General features: G+C 41.4%; 1 protein-coding gene across 1 annotated transcript; it reads left to right on the top strand.

Moving 5' to 3' along the window:
- Positions 1-18,288: 18,288 nt before the first annotated feature.
- Positions 18,289-19,686, top strand: LOC115565263 (proteasome subunit alpha type-2). The gene has a single exon (XM_030390335.2). It carries the CDS (start codon positions 18,372-18,374, stop codon positions 19,071-19,073), a length of 702 nt encoding a protein of 233 aa, XP_030246195.1. The 5' UTR covers positions 18,289-18,371; the 3' UTR covers positions 19,074-19,686.
- Positions 19,687-20,529: the final 843 nt, after the last annotated feature.

Below are 20,529 nucleotides of genomic sequence, written 5' to 3'. Positions count from 1 at the left end.
ACATATATATACGGCTATGTGTGTATGTATGTGCGAGTTGAGGCGGCTGTCCGGCTGCTGCTTCTGTTTTGTGTTATGTGCTTAACGATACGAAAGGCGAGAATGAAGCGTATTTCTTGTAAGTATTTATATTAAATAAGATGATCAGCAATGATCCGATATTGTTGTTGTTGCTGTTGTTGTTCTGGCCTTCCCTTCAGTTCAACTGCAAGCGACTTTAAAGCCCCGCTGATGGACATCTGAAAAATAAAAAAAACTATTGAGAATCAAGCTTAGATACTAGCAATTTATTGGGAAAGTCTGTTAATAGATAATCTATACTTATGTACATACATATAGCGAGACATATTGAGCTGATATTACTAGCAGTAGTAGCTGCATTTATTTCCCGACTCTGCATTTCGTATTGCATTGCATTAGAGTTAGATTTGTGTTTACTTTATATTTTAGTTTGTATTTTTGATCGTAATTTGTGATCAGAGCGTCTAGTTGAATTTTATAGATCACATTTAAATGGCCTCAGCTTTCATTTGAAACGAACGTTATATATTAAATAGTTAAACGGGCTGCGCTTGAGCACAAGCACAAGCTAGAGCTAGAGCGGAGCAACTATCGCTGGCACCAGCACGATATCGACTGACCACCGCTATCGATAGTTGTGTTGGTTGTTGTTTATCGATGCGACAATGATGTATTTATTTATTTTATTTTTATTATATTTATTTTTGTTGCTGGCCGTGATTTAATTTCTGTTAGACAAGCTCGAAAAATGTTGTCTAACGTAAGCAAAAATATCGATATGATCGATAGTATTGAAACTTTGCTTTCAAAACAGCGGACATCTCGATTTTTTCCTTGCTCTAGCACAAGCTATGTACATACATACATACATACATATATGTATGCGTAATATACATATGTATGTATGTATGTTGTATGCATGTATGTATGTACGTTGTATGTATGTATGTATTTGATACCAGCTTCAGCTTTTTTCCCGTCAAATCTGGCTTTTTTTAAAGTTCACTGGCGTGAAAAGTTTGAAAACAGAGGAAAGCGAAAGTTCTAGCTTCTTAAATTTCAGCTTTCTTTTTTATTCCTTTCTAGCTTAATCTAGCATGATGTTATATTTGATATAGAGTCAAGTCAAGTCTCAGGAAGTCTTGTGAAATTAGCTGCATCTGCATTTCTGCAGTTACCTTAAGATGCCTGCGCCTGGTCATTCGAAATATGTAGCCAGGTTTTGCAGTTCCGTTAGGTTAACTGCGCTTTCTTGTCTTGTCTTCTACAAAACTGACCATAATAAAGTTTATAAATTATTGCATTCGCACTTCCTCCGAGAGGGAACTCAATAAATTACCGAAACCTAAATAAATCTTGAAATTAGCTCAAGTCTATATGAGTTTCCTGTGAATATATGTATGTAGAAAATGTGGAAAACATGAAGCAGCAGCAGCGGTGCTTGCTCATGCGGCAAATGGGATCGTGCCTAGAGGCAGGAAATGTCCAATCGTCGCTCTCTATCTCACTCTCTCTCTATATATTATGTATATATGTATGTATATCTCTGATAAATGTGTGTGTTTACAAAGTGTCTGTGGGCAAGGCCTTCAAATAGTAAGGGCACTTTGTCACGTACATATTCCAATAATGATCGATAGTCTGACTGTTCGCTCGATCAGGCTGTGATTGATGCACCCACACACACGCACACACGCTCACACTCTGTGCATAAACTATTCAATCTGAGCTATGTCTTGAATGGGATGAATGTATCATTCGATAAACAATTGATTCAACAGCCAGTTGTTGTTGTTGCTGTTGTTGTTCGAGTAAATGTATCAAATGTTATTGTTTATGTGCTCGATTCTAATTAAATGCTGTTGGCTGTCCAATTTCTGGGGAAGTTCATTTGAGAAATTGCACAAGAGCAACAAGAAAATTAAATGAGAATCAAATTAAAAACAAAACAAACAAAATTTAAGTTGCGATATTTGACGGCATTTTGTTTTGCTTGAATGCTCATTTATATATACATTCATATGTATATTTATGTATGTATATTCCGAATATATGTATTTATAACCCGAACTGTATTTGCACGCTTTTGCCTTGAAGGGCATTCACACACACACACACACACACACTTGATTGTTGTTGCATTTGCTTTAGGGATTCCACCAGCTCATGTTGTGGGCCTCTGATGAATCGTCGTCGTCGTTTAAATCTATGAATGTTGCTCTTGCTGTTGTTGTTGCTGTTGTTATTCATTTATTTTTGATTTTTGTTCGTGCCACCAAAAATAAGTTTGCGATTCATACGAAATTGTTGCTGCCGCTGCCGCTGCTCAATATAAATAGAATTAAGTGGCGATTTGTGTGAGATTGCGTGCCAATTGATTGCCGGATATGATTAAAACCAAAACCAAAAAAAAAAAAATAGTAATAAAAAGTGCCAAAACTATGCGTGTGCTCGGCTTTTGCTTTTAGTAATTAGTAAAACACTTAACGGAGCGGCCTCTCGCTTCGTCGGAGCGGGGTAGACGGAGGCATGGCACTCGCAATTCGTTGCATAGCTTCTGGCGCATGAGCTGGCATGCGATGAGTCGCAGCAAATTGGAGTGACTAAAAGACATGCCCAAGAGATCTACCTCTTCTTCTTCTTCTTCTATATACCTAATATAATCGATGTGCTATACATATGTACATCTGCATATAGTCATTAAATGCCATTCTTTATTATAGCCAACTGTATATAGCTAAAAGTCTTTTGGCCAGATCTAAGCTGAATACTTAAACATATTTTTTATTGGTTGCTTTTTTGTTGCTGTTGTTGTTGTTGTAGTCTTCTCTCGCATCTTCTGCTTGGCATTGGCATTACTTTTTTAACACATTTTTTTATTACAATCTATAAGTGTCTCAAGGCTATCCAACAATAGAAATATCTAGCGAAATCTTGTGAAGTTTTATGTAGTTGGTATTTCATAATTTTGATTAAGTATTCATAAACTGAATATTTACACTATCTTCATTAACTATATATTCTTGGAAATAAACTGAAATACTGATTTCTTAAGGATCGTGAATCATGAATATATTTGGACCGCAATTCAAGAGAGTTTATGTCTGTATTTATGTAAGGTAGTCTTATCAACTCAACGTGTACAGATTCGGAATTTTCGATTATCTATTTAATACTTTGAAATAAATAAAAATCAGTTTTCCAACCGAATAGCTAAGCATTTGACTAACCTATAGCTCAAGTGCCTAGAACTGTATATTTATTTATAATCCAATACTTGGATTATATCCTTAATCGAGTGAACCTTTTCTTCTGCTATGCATTCGTTTTCAATAGGTCAAGGTAGGTCGATAGGCAAGCAACTAGAACGCTTTTTAGTATATATGTACAGCTATATATGTATAATTATAATATATAATTTTAATATATCATTTTTATAAGGTAAACAAGAAATATTTTAAAGGGATCAATTATGTAGATCGACTATAAATACAAAGAGAAGTTTCCATGCAATGATTTTATCCCAAGAACGATTTCTGTACTGTCCTTAGCTACAAATGAAGAAGGAGAAGGCCGATTGAAGCAAGACAAACAATTTTACTAATTTTAAAACAAATTCTCCCAGATCCAAAATCCGAATTACTCAATCATACAGATCGGTTTCAAAGTTAATAATAAATGTCCAAGTCGAATACGTCAAAGAACTATTTCTACGCAAAGAGTTACTAAGGAATAAACTAATATTAATAATACAAATTCCTAAACAAGCAACTAAATAAATAAATAAATAAATAAATAAATAAATGAGCTTTACCCGAGATATATGTATATGCATATGGAGCATGTGTCAAGTTCAGCAATGAATCGATTCAGTTGCGGTAAACAGTGCTCTGGAGAGATGTGTAGACTGGGATGGGATTGAAACTGAATCGAAATTGGAATTGGAATCGGAATCGGAATCGGGCTGGGTTGGCGGCAACTTCGATGGCAACAGCGTCGGCTACTATAAACACATTCCACACAGACACACACTCACACACACACACACAGAGAGATAGAGGCAGAGAGGCGTATGTAGACACAACAATAAATATTTCGTAGTGAAATGCTTTTGTTTTAATGCCCCGCAAAACACAGCGCAAATTGACTGGATGATTGTGCGGCCGTTGCGGCGGCTCTGGCAGTCATTTAAATATGTATCTATACAGCTACATATGTACATATATCTATATACATATATGTATTGTGTCTGTGTCTGTGTGCTTGTGACGTCATCCGAGCCTCGCACGTAGTCCGGCTTCACTTTGGTACACTTCTTCCTTTCTTACTTTCACGCAAATGATTTCAGTTGGAAAAAAAAAAAAATTGAGAAAAAAAAAATGGAAAATAAAATAACAGAACTCTTTTGCACTTTTCACTTGGCACTGGGTAATTGCAACACGTATACGCCGCGTTGTACGCTGCGAGATTTGTCACTTTGCCTCGGATTTGATGGACTTGCAATTTGTTTGATTTTTATTTGTTCCTATTTTGTTTATCGCTAGCTGAGCCTCTTTTTATTTTGTATTTTATATATATTTTCCATTCCGCTTCTTTTTTTTTTTCTTCTGTATTTCTCGAGTCTCTGCGCTCGGTCGGCCACACAACAAACGTGAAGACGAGCGCACAAACGAACGTGCGGACAACTGAAGAATACAATATTTTGGAAGAACCGAAATATATATATTTGTATATGTATATATGCTAGGAATATGTATTTATATATGTATATATATACATATATTTGTTCTGTTCCGCAAATGCAAGGCGAAAAGGCAAATCTTACGCTCTGCGCTCGATTGCGGCACACAGAACAACAAAACAAAAATTTGTATATGTAATATATGTTTGTATACATACATATATACAAATATATATGAAGAAGTGAAAAGTCCGCCGTTCGACAACGGGCAGCGCACTGAATCCGTATCTGAAAGTGATATATAGTCAGTCAGTTGTTGTGTCTAGTTGTGTGTGTATGTGTGTATTACCTCGATCGCTCTCACTCTCTGTCTCTCTCTCTCTCTCTCTATGTTTTTTTCGCTCTTTCTAGCTGGCACTCTCTTGCTATCTTTAAATATGCATAAAGTTCCGAGTTATGGACTAAATATGATTTGCTCTTTGCACTAGTATGGAGATCAAATTGAAGCAGAGAGTGAACTAATGGGAGTAGAGAGAGAGAGAGAGAGAGAGAGAAAGAGAGTTGATGGACAAAGTAAGAGATAGAGAGAGCGCGAGAGTGCAGGAGCATGCCATCACACTAACATCTGGTTTACAAGTCCTTCAGTTAAATATTAATTCATATAAACTCTTTTAAATACCCTGCAATTGATATATAAAGATATACCTATCTATATCTGCATATAAGTATATGATATATTTATATTCTCTTTTTAGCTAATAAATATGTATACATATTCGACTTTAAGCATTAAATAATAAAATAGATACATATGTATGTCTTCTTAAAAAAATGTATTTCATTATTTTTATAATATCTGAATATTTTTAGTTTTATATTGATGAATTACTTATGAAATTTTTAATTAATATACAATACTTATATATACTATATGTACAATATTCATGATAATAATATCCACATATTTGCTTAATTTTATTTATGTTCATTTATTTATTTTTTTTAATTATTATCCATTTTTTAAATATTTATATACAAATATTTTAAATATAAATATATATACAATATAAATAATAATAATATCCACATATTTACTTAATTTTGTTTATGTTTATTTATTTTTTTAATTATTATCTATTATTTTTAATTAATATTTTTTAAATATTTATATATAAATATTTTTATATAAATATATTTATAAATATTTTTTAAATATTTATATATAAATATATTTATAAATATTTTTTTAAATATTTATATATAAATATTTTTTAAATATTAAGATAAAAATATTTTTATATATAAATTTCTTTTAAATATTTATATATAAATATTTTTATTAAACTCTCTACTCAAACTATTTAGCTCAAATTATTCTATTCAATTTTATTCTTTTCTCTTTAGTTATTTGGTAATTTCACATACTCACATATCAACAAATTCCGCCGTAAGAAATCGTTTCACGTAGAGCATTCAGCAATCGCCTGGGGCTGAGCGCAAACGCTTTGCAGCTTCTATAGGCACGCGCCCTCGCGCTTCTCTAAATATTTCATTGTGTATATTTTTAAATATCCAAGCGAGAGCAAAAGTTGAGAGAGAGGAACAGAGAGCGAGAGAGAGAGTGCGCAATAATTTATGAAGCAAAGAATATATATATGTAAGAAAACAAACAAACAAACAATACGCCCTTTAGTGGCATCATATGGAATTTGTTCGATTGCGGATCGTAGGGAGTTTATAGAGTTTTGTTTGATGCAGTCGTCGTACCGATAGTGCCAGAATTCGACTGAGTTCCCTAGATTGGAGATCTGCTGCGCTGGGCGAACATTGGTTTCGCTCTATGTCGTAATGATGGGCCGCTTCTCTATGATGACGAGCTGGGTCTGCCTCCATTTTAGCGGTTTGCTGGCAATGCTATGACTCCTACTCTGCCCAGCGACTAAGGCTGGGCTTGAATCAAGCTGGTCTCGGTAGAGCTGAGCTTAGTCATATGAAAAGTGAATGGGAATTTCTTTCACACGGAATTGTCGAGTATCTAAAATAGATGTCTGTATAATAAAAAGTAGAGCAATGCTATATTGAAGAAGCACTCACACTAGCATAGACTCAGTCTCAGTTAATAGCTCCATATATTTAGTTTAAGACAAAAACCAATTGGTCAAAGCTTGAAAGAAACACGTGCACTTTACGTGCTCCATTGCATATATCGATATGCGTAGGTAGTCTGCGTGCCATCGCTAACGTGAAGAAACAACAGCATATCGTTCACGCTGACGATAGTTGACTTGCGATAGCTGCCAATAGGTGGGACTCAAATAACAATTTATTTGTAAATATTAACGAGCATATCTATACGCATGTGTATATGCATGCAGGAGTGTAAGTGGATTTATTTATTTATTGACAAGCTGTGCTTATAATAACAGAGAGCCCAGTTAACAGGCCAGGCGAATAGTGAGCAGTGGATGTGTAATCACAATTCGGATGACAATCGAAATCGGAGTGGGAGAAATCGGTGCGGATGAACAGTGTCACAGATTTGACAACTGACAATCGAAGCTCGACACTTTTCACATCAAGAAAAACTCTGAGACAGACAACTTGCACTCTGCCAGCTCAATTCGGAACTCAGTGATTCGCAATAAATACATCCAGAGATGGCCGAGCGTCGTTTGAGGAAAGAACTGAATGAGCTGTACAAGCAGCAGCCGCGCAATTGCTGCGTCTGGCCCGTCACCGGCGATTTGATGCTCTGGGAGGCCACCATTTTGGGCGTCAAAGACACGCCCTACTACTTGGGCGTTTTCTCGCTGCGCCTGCAATTCACCCGCAATTATCCGTTCGTCGCTCCCCGTGTACACTTCCTGACAAAGATCTACCATTGCAATATCGATTACGACGGATACATTTGCTGGGATTTTTTGAGCACCCGGTGGACATCGATGATCAACGTCTCAACCATACTGCATGCCGTCTGCGCCCTGATGCGCGAGCCCAACACCGACGATCCCTGCGACGAGATGATGGCGGCCCTCTACCGCGACAATCGCCGGGAGTACATGAGCAACGCGATTGACTGGACGCTGCGCTATGCGATCGTTCCAACCGTGACGCTTCCGCCGCTGCACATACAGCGCAGGTCCTTGCTCCAGAGTCGGTTGCGTCGTTCCGGTGTTGGAATGGGAAGACGCTTTTATGCTGGCTTAAGAGATCTCAGCATCGAAGGTGGTCCAGGAAGTGGAGGTGCTCAAAGAGACGGAGAAGCTGAACGCGACGGAGTTGCCCAGGGAGGTGGAGTTGCTGAACGTCGTCATGGTGCCCAAGGAGGCAGAGGCGCCCAGGGAGGTGCAGGAGCTGAACGTCGTTATGGTGCCCAAGGTGCTGAGCGTGGCGGAGTTGTCCAAGGCGATAGAGTTGCTGTACGTCGTTATAGTACCCAAGGTGCTGAGCGTGGTGGAGTTGCCCGACGAGGCGGAGGTGCCCAAGGAGCCGGAGCAGCTGATCGTGGCGGAGATGCCCAAGGCGGCAGAAGCGCCCAAGGAGATGCAAGAGCTGAACGTCGCAATGGTGCCCAAGGTGCTGAGCGTGGTGGAGTTGCCCAAGGCGATGGAGTTGCTCTACGTCGTTATGGTGCCCAAGGAGGCAGAGGAGCCCCAGGAGGTGCAGGAGATGAACGTCGCTATGGTGTCCAAGGAGATGGAGTTGCTCTACGTCGTTATGGTGCCCAAGGAGGCAGAGGTGCCCAAGGAGGTGCAGGAGATGAACGTCGTTATGGTGTCCAAGGAGATGGAGTTGCTCTACGTCGTTACGGTGCCCAAGGAGGTGCAGGAGCTGAACGTAATAGTGCCCAAGGTGCTGAGCGTGGTGGAGTTGCCCGAGGACTCGGAGGTGTTCAAGGAGGCAGAGGTGCCCAAGGAGCCGAAGGAGCTGATCGTGGCAGAGGTGCCCACGGAGGCAGAGGCGCCCAAGGAGCCGGAGCAGCTGATCGTGGCGGAGATGCCCAAGGCGGCAGAAGCGCCCAAGGAGATGCAAGAGCTGAACGTCGCAATGGTGCCCAAGGTGCTGAGCGTGGTGGAGTTGCCCAAGGCGATGGAGTTGCTCTACGTCGTTATGGTGCCCAAGGAGGCAGAGGTGCAGGAGATGAACGTCGTTATGGTGTCCAAGGCGATGGAGTTGCTCTACGTCGTTATGGTGCTCAAGGAGGTGCAGGAGCTGAACGTAATAGTGCCCAAGGTGCTGAGCGTGGTGGAGTTGCCCGAGGACTCGGAGGTGTTCAAGGAGGCAGAGGTGCCCAAGGAGCCGAAGGAGCTGATCGTGGCAGAGGTGCCCACGGAGGCAGAGGCGCCCAAGGAGCCGGAGCAGCTGATCGTGGCAGAGGTGCCCAAGAAAATGTAGTTGTTGTACGTCGTTATGGTGTCCAAGAAAATGTAGTTGCTGTACGTCGTAATGGTGCCCAAGGTGCTGAGCGTGGTGGAGTTGCCCGAGCAGGCGGAGGTGTTCAAGGAGGCAGAGGTGCCCAAAGAGCCGGAGGAGCTGATCGTGGCCGAGGTGCCCAAGGCGCTGGACGTAGCCATGTTGGCCGAGGTGCCGAAGCTGGCCAAGCCAGCCAGGGTGACGACAATGGACGCCTCAACGTGGATGAGAACAACGACGATACCGAATCCTCCACTGACAGTTGAAGCTGCTGCTCCAGCATATGAACACATTTTATCTGGAAGCATTCTCAACTTTCTATTTCCTAGTTGTTTTTAAGATCTTTTGTACTACTACTACTCTTCATTTAGAAATTCAGGCGGAGTACAGCTGAGCTGCATCGAACGATACCAAATTCTATTTCCAGAGTTTTCTAGAAACAATAACATTATATATACATATACATCATAGATACGTGTGTAACGCCATATACATATTCACATACATATAGATGACTGATGAGGTAGTTCAACTGCAATTGTAACTTTGGCTTTAAATGAAACGCTTTTTTCCCAAAATTTCCCGACTGAACTTGTAATTCCTTTAAAGGCGAGCTTAAATCTTCATTTAATCAATTTCAATTTTCTGGCGTCCCTTCAACTTTCAAGACATTCCGCAAGATATACCTGCAGGTCTAGACAGATCTATAGCTAGCTAAAGCTCACTAGCTGAGGTGCAATACGGAGGGATTCGAACATAGATAGAGAACCTTAATAGAGAACATACACATAATTATTTGTATATTATATTGTATTATATTATTAACAATTTACAAGACAAGATCAAATAAAATATCAAAATCAAATAGATATGCGTATAATTGTATATCTCTTTCTATAGAATAATTATATGGATGGCTAAGGACTGGCCACAAATCGAATAATTACATTGCCTGGGCGATATCGCTACCAAAATGGACCGGTAATGGGTATTATGCAGTCGGTCGCAGCCGCTATTGTCCTATTTCACACTCTTCACTCGCCCATTCAAGTTAAATTTGAATCCCTTGAACTACTTTCTGGCTGAAGTGTTCCAGTTTCTTTGGGGTTTCAGTTGCTGATTTATTGACATAATTTGTGGGGCAAGCGAATGCGATTTGAATGCCATTAATCAGCGACGGGAGACAATAACAATGGAATATGACGCTGCTCAGCGAAATGACGCACTTGAAATACCCTGGAAATGACAATGAGTGAATAGAGCTCAGTGATTTCTCTAAGAGCTTAAAGTGAATTCCATTCTAAAGTCTCTAAGAAGTCTAAAGCAAAGTAAAGTACATTTTTGTTCTTGGTACAGACTGAGAATTCCCTTTTGCTAGGGCATCAACATATTGCCTACACTTGTGTATGTGTGTGTGTGTGTGTGTGTGTATATTTTATTATATTATATTATTGATATGCAATCCCGAAAACTTAATCAAGCAAAAATTATTCAAGTTTTCGCTTTCGTGGCACAAACCCTCGTGGCACGCCCCCGACGAGGGGCGACTTTCATTTCGTTGTTGTTTTGCTGGCCATTTGCGTGCCGGAATCTGGTCAAGCGCTTGGCCAGTTAAAGAGTTTGGCGCTTCAGTTCGATTTTCTTGCCTTCCATCTTAAAGATACATTTGTATCTTTGGCCTGCCCACGCACACACACATACACACTCACACAGCCATAACAGATAGTCGCGTGCGCTGTGCTTATAAGTAAGCTCCTCCCCATGTAACTGGCCATCGCTTGGAGCTACTCCTGGGAACCGCATGAAGCTTGGCCAGCTGTTGGCTTCGACGATTGCATGCAGCCAACGCAAGCGCCTCAGATACATTTCACTAATAAATGCACTCGCCATATATGTATGTATGTACATTTGTGGATGATGCACTGTACTGCCGTAATCTCCAGTCGGCTGTCTCTCGCCTCCTCTTCTCCTCCACCTTATCTCTGCCTCCCTCTATACTGAAGGCATTGATTGTGGCAGTTGTATATGTACGTTGCTTGGAGGACTCGCTCTGCTCAAGACCTGAAAAGCATAAAGGGTTTAAATATGTTGGCACTGGATATAGATTTGATAAAAGTAAAGGTAAATAAATATACACATATGGATACATCCATGTATACAAAGCATTAGTTCTCATATATCTGAAAGGGGTAGAGCTCTGAAAGTATTTATATAACTATAAACAATACGAAAATTTATTTTCATTCGAATTGGGCAAAAGCTATTTTTATTAGTGCTTATCGACTTTCGATTATTGGCATTGAAAGCCGCTGTAAGCGACTCTGGGTTTCAAGACTCATCCCTGTTGTTCGTCTGATTTTCTATAGAGCAAGAGGTGGAGACTCGCAAGACGTAAATTAATTAATATTGCAAACCGTGAGTTTTTCATGAAATTTTATATTACCAATCCATTTTAAGCAGATTTGTGAAGCGTTGCGAATATTTCCAGCTATACTGTTGCTCGCATACCACTAAAATGCAGCTGCAGCTCCTGTGCCTCGAGTCAGATGCGGCCGTTGGCTCGGCCCCGTTGCTGGTCTCATCCATGCTAGGCGCTTGCCCATCTGGCTCCTCCGCTCCGCCACCCAGCGCCAGCCCACCATTTCCGTGGCCATTGTCATTGCCTTCGCCGCCTTTGCCACCCTCCCAATATATGATCAGCACCGGCAGAGTAACTCTTCGAACAATCCGATAGAGGCCCACCATCATCTCGATATATATAGATATGTACTTGTATATGTATATATATATATATATATATATATATATATATATATATATATATATATATATATATATATATATATATATATATATATATATATATATACAACTATGTATCACGTTTAATTGTGCCTAAAAACCAGAATAAAACTATTCTTGATATATAATTGGAGACGCTTGGAGAACGTCTGGTGCACACTCTGATACAATGCATACAAAGAGGTATTTACATCTATATATAGCTATATGTGTGTGTGTGTGTGTGTGTGTGTGTAGATTATCAGGTGTCCGGCTTGCATGTTTACGAAGACATCGACAAATTCCAATTGGCATTGGGCTCAGCTCAACCTATATAAAGGCAGCCGGGGCTGGGCTTATGATATTGAGGGTCAAGCACTTTGTCTGACTTGACAGGGCAGTGGGAGGGGCGGGAGAAGGGACCGAGGGCAACAGCCAAGATACGAGCTGAGCAGCATAGAAAGGGCTATATTCACGTCGTACAATCAATTGCTATTAGTTTTCATTACAGTCAAATTACCATAAAATCACATAGACCGTTAGTTGAGTTCGTGCCTTGCGGGCCTGTTCGCGTTGCCATTTGTCGCTGCCAGGGTTGCCACCTGACCGCAGTGTACACACTTTTTCGATATTCATGGAATAATTACACTTTATCAAGACGGCGCAGTTCATGAATTAACACCAAAATGAGGCTGGGGGCCCCCCAAGGAGGCGGCGGGCGCTGTCTATTTCCTGTTTCGATAGTTTTGCCGTCTGTCCCTTGGCTGTGGCTGGGAAATTAGTCAAGTTTGTTACGTTTATGTGAGAGAATTACCGTAATTAGAATATATTGAGCAATAAAAGTGATTTTTATTATTGGAGCGCACAACGTGAACTCGGACAAGGTAAAGCATTGTCGATGATGAGGACGACGACGACGACGATGGTGACACAAAGGCATACGGGATACGGCAGAGAGCACGGCAAGGGTGAGCACACACAGACACGGACACAGACACAGACACAGACACAGACACAGGCACACAGGTATATCAATTGGAATAACTGTAATGGGGTCAGAGGACATTGTCGACATTTCTGGCCTTTTGTTGGTCATTTCATGCGGCTTCTGCGTTCAGCCAATGGCCATTAAATGGCTGCAGCACACACTTTTCTTATTGTATTGCAGCCCAAAAAAAGGCAGCCGAGACACTCGAAGGAATGCCCATAGCGTGGCGATTCCAGCCTCAGCTCTTCCAAATGAAAATATTGCCTAGGCTTTTCCATTGGCTTTCGTATTAGCCGAAGCAGTTAAAAGATGCCAAGTTAAAGAGCTTAAATCGTTCTATTGGCTAGGCAAGTGGGGCAATATAACTGGATGCTTCACTATGGGAGCAAATGGAAGAGAATCAGCGCAGAAAGGGAATCTTTGCTGGGATTGAAATGAGTTGGGGTAGGTGAAACTCTTCTAGAATTAGGCATGATTTTAATTGGATTGGAGTTGCAATTGGAGTATTTTCTAGTTCGATATCGATTAGACTTGAACAGATCTTTAGGGTAAGCTCTAGGGATTCGTGTGCAAAGATCAAATTACAATCAATTAAAAGTTGATTAGATAAGAGTTGATTAGATAATCTATTATTAATATTATATTTTATTTATTTCTGATTATATTTTCAAGCGGTAGTACTCGGAATTTGAGTACCTAGCCTCTGATTATTTTATTATGTGTGTCGACGACCAATTCGACACCTTTTCGGATGTTATTCACTCAAATTATCGGCAACTAGGAATTTTAATATAGGTTAGTTGAGAGTCTGTTAGATATTTGTTGTCAGAAATTGTTGCTTAGCTTCTCACTGTAACAAGTTCCAGTTCGACAACCTTCCGGATATGTTTATTGTAAACTCTATTATTGTAGTGTATATACAATATGTAAACCGGATATGTTTATTGCATATTCTATCATTGCAATCTATATACAATATGTACACCATATTCCAATGCTATGCTTACTTCTTGATATCATATGACAAATTTATAGGCAACCTCATGTCCAAAAGCTTTTCGATTCGATGTTGATGAAATTTTTAGCGGAAGCGGAGTTCTAGGAATTTTATTTATTTATTTATTTCTTTGCCAAGTGTTTATTCTAGTAAAGTTAAGCTTCTCATCAGAGCTATGTATAGTGAATGGAAAGCTCGAAAATGTTGGATTTTGGAATAAATTTGAGTTTCGAAAAAACCTTGAAGCAGCAAGTTTCTAACAAGTTCGCTCCAAATTTATGTCTCACGTACTAACAATCTTTAACTCTAAGAGCCGAACATAGAAACTATTCAATGAGCTACTATTATTATATTCTTTCAATTCATTTTAGAAAGCCGAAAGGAGTACGAAAAGATTATACTCTCTAGGAGTGTGTCAATCGATTTTAGATAAAAATTTTGGGATGTTAAATAAGCAACTATTTATAGTTTCGCACTAGCTCTAGCCCAATGTGTTCAACTGCTTTGTGGCAGTGCTGTCAGTTGCTACAAGCAACATCAGCAACAGCAGCAGCAACATCAGCAACAGCAGCAGCAGCACCACTCAACAGCTGTCCCATACGCAAAATGTGTAGCACTTCATAAAGACTGTGCCGAAAATTAACTTTGACACACACTCCAATAGCCAAAGGCCTCGCCCACGCCTTCTCTGCCTCGCTCGCTCTCTCTCTCTCCCTCTCTCTCCCTCTCTCTGGGTGTGAATGCCATAAAAACGCAGCTCATTGGCCACTAAACATGCCGTTTATGAGCATAGACAAGCCCACGCCAGTCCGGCCGAGATGGGGATAGGATGGGATAGGAGTACTGTCGAGTCGATGGTCGCCTCTGCCGTAAAAGGAAGATGGACTAAGTACTGCGCCGTAGCTGTCATAGAGCTGACCATAACGTTGCATTGTGTGCTTACATTGACTGTGTGTGTGTGTGTGTGTGTGTGTATCTCTCTCTCTCTATCTATGTGTGTGTGTGTGTGTGCCAAGAAGCGAATGTCAATAGCCAAAAGCAGCTGTCAAAATACAGACACCCTATGTGCCCGGGCTGTTAATGTAATTTGACAATGAATCGTTACGTCGAAAATCTGACTGTACCAGAGGAGCTAGCGACTTTTCGACCTTCCGGCCAGTCCGGCGTATCCATGTGTGCGGAGTTCAGAGTTCTCAGCTCAACTCAACTGAATCGATTGGCATTGCGGCATTTTAGGGCATTTTCTAGGTAATCGACTTTGATGGCCGGCAGAGACAGTGAACGGCAGCTTAATGAGTTGCCAGCTCGCGTGGCGATATATAGAGTATATGTATATGTATATGTGTATGTGTGTATATAGTACATAAATCGCGTCTGGTCGTTTATGAAAACATTTGGCGGGATCGTTAAGTTTGAATTCGCATTAAACATTGGCACTTGGGGCCGCCATTTTGTTTCGCTTGCGCAATGCAAAAAGCTTATGGCACAAACAGCAACAACAACAACAACAACAAGAGGAGCAAGAAGAAGAAGAAAACAACGCATTTTAATAGAGCCGCACTTTCATAATGCTCTCCTAACGGCCTTAATACGTGTGCACTTAAATCTATAATATAAGAATGCATAAAATATTGCATAGTATAAATTATAAGGGCCGTGGCGTGTGTTAGGGTGGACCTATTTTGCGTAGTGCGAGCGCTAGAGCTTAGCGAGTGACTGAAGCCGACAGTGGGAGAACTCAAGCTGAGAAAACTTTTAGGGCAATAATGATCATTATGCACAGCTGATTAGCTAATGAGTTGACTATCGGAAGGGCTTTTCCGAGAGTCTCGGATGAGTTTTTAAGCCGAAAATAGATGAGTAAACCTTGGTTGTACTATATAGAGCGTTTAGACTAGTCACAAAGGGATTTCAGTTGATGTTTTCAACTGAAGATATATATAGATACATAAGTATATATCAGAGACTCTCAAATTTTAAGCTTAAGCTAAACAAGCTACAGCAAAAATGAATGCTTTCACTGAATCTTGGCCTGGAACTAAAACTCAATAAGTGTGCATTTTATAGTCCAATATCTGCAACTTGATGATTGAGTTGTAATTGAGGCTTTTAGTTAATCAACAGGCCTGATTAATACAAATGAAGAGGCTGCAGCTGTGCCAGCGATCAAGGTCCAGCCTAAAAGCCAGATAGCAAAATTGCATTAAATTAATGCTATGTTAACGCAAAATTGCGTTCACAAATCCAATCTGCCAGTTCCAGTTGCCAGTTGCCAGTTGCCAGTCGCTAGCGTCGATAAATGAGTGGAGAGATGGGCGTTTATGGTCCGAGGACCACATTGGATTACAGGCTGCACGGCCTGCTTTGTCAATGGAGAACGGCGGCTGGCAGGAAGGGAAAGGGCCCGAAAGGACCTGCTGGACCTGCTGAAAGTCGAGCAGCTGTAATTTGGCCAACATCTTTCGGAGCACTTGAGGCTGCCTGCCAGCTTGCCTGGCTGTGTGGCTCCAGTAGCTCCTGCTCCTGCTGCTGCTCCTGCTGCTGTTGCTGCTGCGGCGGGCATTCATTTGCACAGACCGGGTTTCGATTTGTGGTCGGAGCGGCTCTTGAAAGCCAACTGGCAGCAGGTGTGCCAGCAGGTGTGTCAGCTGTGCGTCAGGTGTGTCAGGTGTGCCAGCTGTGTGCGTGTGCTGTGCAAAAACTTAACAAGCTGGTCAGGCGGCCAAATAGATAAACTGGCGTCACATGCTCCGCAATTTGACTCCATTGCACATCAGCTTATGTGCCAGGTGTTGGTTAAGGCACACACACAGACACACGCACACACATACTAACATACAGGTGCATGCCAGAGACAAGCGTTTCAGATTTACAAAACATTTTATACATTGAGGGCGAGGGTCGACAGTTGCAGCTCAGATTCCGCTAGATGGCTGCCTTCTATGTTTGCGGTGCCCAGGGACGACTGTTGATGCCACGGCTCCTGCTCCTGCTCCTGCTGCTGCAGCAATTGCAGCACGTCCATCAGTGGCCCATTGTCTGTGTCGCGCATACATAATGAAGTGGACCCGAACCAGAGCTCTGTAGCAATGTGACTGGCCCTCTGGCCTCTGCTGCTCCTGCTGCCACGCCTGTTGCATTTACCTGCAGCAGTTCCTGTTCCGCCTCGTCTGCCTAATGACGATGCCAATGATGATGATGATGATGATGATGATGCTGCTGCTGCTGCTGTAGATAATGAAGCTACTGTTGCTGCCATTTTTGGGGCTGCAGCTGGCGATTGGCTGACTGTTTGAATAGGGCTTAGAGAGCGTAGGAAGTGAAGTGCAGGTGGAAATGGAGGTGGAAATGGAGGTGGAAATGGAAGTGGAACTGGAAGCGAGGTGGTACTTGTGCTCTGTATTGAAAGAAGCGCAATTAGCACTTCGATTGTGTGTCGGGCTGACGCGATTTGCATCAAATTAATGTCTTCATCAACGGACAAACAGAGGCGACAATTTGTATACGAGCGACAAAGGTCACCAAAACAGTGCAACTATTGAGAGGGAAGAGGGAACAGAAAGAGAGAGAGGGAGCTGGCTCTGGGTGGCAACATTTTCAGGTCATTTTGTAGTATTTCATCTGCAAGCTCTTCAAGTTCACTAATCAAGTTGAGTCCTAGCCATGATACGAGCAACCGTGTCGCGATTGCTGAGAGAACTGTGAGGACTGATTGACTGATGAAAGGATTGGGAATGGAAAGTGTTGAAGCTCTTTTTGTCTTACCTTAAGCAGAGCTCTAAGAATGTGTGCGATAAATGTTTACAGCGGCTTTGCTCTGTGGAGTACTGAGAACTGAAATCAAAGCTGAATGAGAAGTTGAAATATTTGATTGGCCTTGACTGATTTCGATCTTAGACATAAATAAACCTAAATCGTAAGACTGATTTCTCTGTTTTCCTTGACTTTTTTATAAAGTCATACAGTAACTTAACTCGGAGTTAACATTGACTTGACTTGAACTTCACTTGAGCTTGATCAAATTAACTTAAACTTAACTTGCAACTACTTTAACCTGAACTTGACTAAGTTAACTTTAACTTAGTTTGAACTTAGCTTAAACTCCGATTAACAGAAACCTAACTTGAAGTTAACTTGAATATTACTGAACTTTAAGTTAAACTCAGATTGAAGTTCACTTGAACTTGATTTGACTTTAACATAACTTAAATGAAGCTCTACTTAAATTGAGCTTGAGTACCGCGATAAGGGATAATTCTTATCCACAGGACCTCCGCATTCTCTTCAGGAAATGTAGATATTTCTTTACATCAATCTCTAATAAGTAAAGAAATAAACATATATGAAAACGAAATGTCGCCTAGAGCAAGTAGGCGTGTCTTGCTTGTCACATTTGTACACATGGGAAAATCATATTCGATAGGCTCAGTCAAGCATACGAAACGATTCGATTCTCGTCAAAAACATATATTTTGTAATAATTGCATATAATGTCTTCTTCGGGTGAATTCAGTCAATCTGTCTTTTCGATGTGCACATTCAATCCATTCGGGGAGCTACTGCAGGTGGACTATGCCAACAACTGTGCCAGGAAGGGTGAGCCGGCTGTGGGCGTTGTGACCCTAGACGGCGTGGTGTTGGCCACCCAGAAGAGGTTTAAAATGAAATATGCCATCGGCGATTCGGTGGAGAAGGTGCAACAAATCGGCCCCACCACGGGCATAACCTTTTCAGGCCTGTTTCCCGACTTTCGTATCGTCACCAAGCTGTTCCGCAAGACGGTTTCAGAATTCGAGCTCCTTCACGGCGGCTCATGGCATATGGAGTGTCTAATGCAATCCCTGACCGCTTCCATGCAGCAGCTGACCCAGACGACAGGAGTGCGTCCCTTCGGCTTATTCGTGCTGCTCGCCGGCTGGGATGATGATGAACACGGCCAGCTCTACTTCCTGGATTCCGCTGGCAGCCATACGCCCTACAAGGCCTGCGCCGCCGGCAGGCAAATGGAGGAGCGCACGCTCTTCCTGGACAAGCACTTCAAGAAGTCCATGGATGCCGAAGACGGAGTATCGTTGGCAGTCCAGGCCCTAACGGGCCCAAAGGACTTGACCCCCGATCAGATTGAGGTGGCAGTTGTCGAGGACTATGGGATGTATCGTATTCATGAGGAGACCATTGCCAGATATATTTAAAATACCAGTGGGGCTGCTGGGGAACGGTGGAAATGAAACATAGCACAATTCACAATGCGATTTGAACAGAGGGGGCGAAACATTTATATTACAATTCACGGGAAGTTGGCTGCGAAACAGATGGAATGAAACAGTGTCTTTAAAATATCAGCTGAATTCGTAAAGCAGCTTTCTCATGGAAATGACTGGAATGAAACAGCGGTGTACTACAATACAATTTAAGCTACGTTAGACGTGAAACAGGTGGAATATGCATAGATCAGTTTGATTGGAGCGATGGAAATTAAATGCAGCACGAATCGAATGAAACACATAATACAATTCAAGGAAAGTTCAGGACGAATGGAGCGAGCCCTTAGTATAGCAAGTTTAGCATGGATGTCTTAGGTGGAATCGAAGAGAATGAAACATGGGATGAGATGAAACATGGAGCACTTTCTCTTACCTTTGAAGTCTTGCAATGATAATTAGTCGTGGAATACTTGGAATGAATGAAACTTGTATTATTTTTCTTCAATCGGGTATATACAATAAACACCTACACACCTAGGAGACGACAGTACATGGAACACTGAATTGTAACAGATTTTAGTTAAATTTATGTTGGGCATTTAAATAAAACTAGCATAGAACAATGAATGTAGCCATAAATCAATCAACCAGCCCCGTTACAATGGAATGAAACATAAACTTTTTTAATTCCTATTTGCAAGAGTTTTCCAAGAGCGAAATGAAACAAATGCGAAACGCGATAAGCTAGAATGTTAGCTAAAGGATTTGTTGCGTCGCGCTAAACTTTCTCACTTTCATTGTCTTTCTTCCCCGCGCTTTCTCCCTCTCTCTCTCCTTCTCTCTCTGGAGGCATTCTCATCTGTTGCAGCGATCTGTTGCATCAGATTTGATGCATTGTTCTTGGTATACAGCCACGAGAGAGAGAGAGGGAGAGAGAGAGGTAGAGGCGAAAGAGTGGAAGCAAGGCAGAGAAAGTGAGAGAGAGACAGAGAGAGAGAGAGAGAGACTATACAAGTGGAATCAGCACAATTCTCGGCGTTTGGATGTGAACTGGTGCACGACGATGACCCGGACGAGGCCAAGGAGGAGGACGCGAAAGGAGACGTAGCAGAGATGAGGATGATGATATTTTGCGCTCTTCCTTTCCCGCTGCAGATGTGTCAAGTGGCACTTGCGGCGTCGCTTGACCGGAGAGCAGGCGTGCACCGGCTTACGACTGGCTATTGGGATGCCGCGGTGCTGGAGATGGCGGGTAGATGGTGAAGCCGGCGTTTCACCTGGCGACCAGAGTTGTCGTGTTTTTGTCTCCCGGCATCCTTTATTTATTTATTTTCTTGTCCGGGTTTTGGTTGCCCAGCCATTTCTTGTTTTCTCTTCGCTCTCTTCTCCTTCTTTTTTATACTTTTATTTCATTTGCCTTCAATGCAATTATACTGGATAAATA

This window comes from Drosophila navojoa, chromosome X, assembly GCF_054131105.1.
Source record: "Drosophila navojoa isolate 15081-1374.11 chromosome X, UAZ_NAV_1.0, whole genome shotgun sequence".
Lineage (NCBI taxonomy): Eukaryota > Metazoa > Arthropoda > Insecta > Diptera > Drosophilidae > Drosophila > Drosophila navojoa.
This window is presented reverse-complemented; position numbering and strand designations above follow the sequence as displayed.

Bases quoted from the DNA above. Each gene is read 5' to 3' on its own strand.
- LOC115565263 (XM_030390335.2), top strand. From the start codon at position 18,372: ATGTCTTCTTCGGGTGAATTCAGTCAATCTGTCTTTTCGATGTGCACA.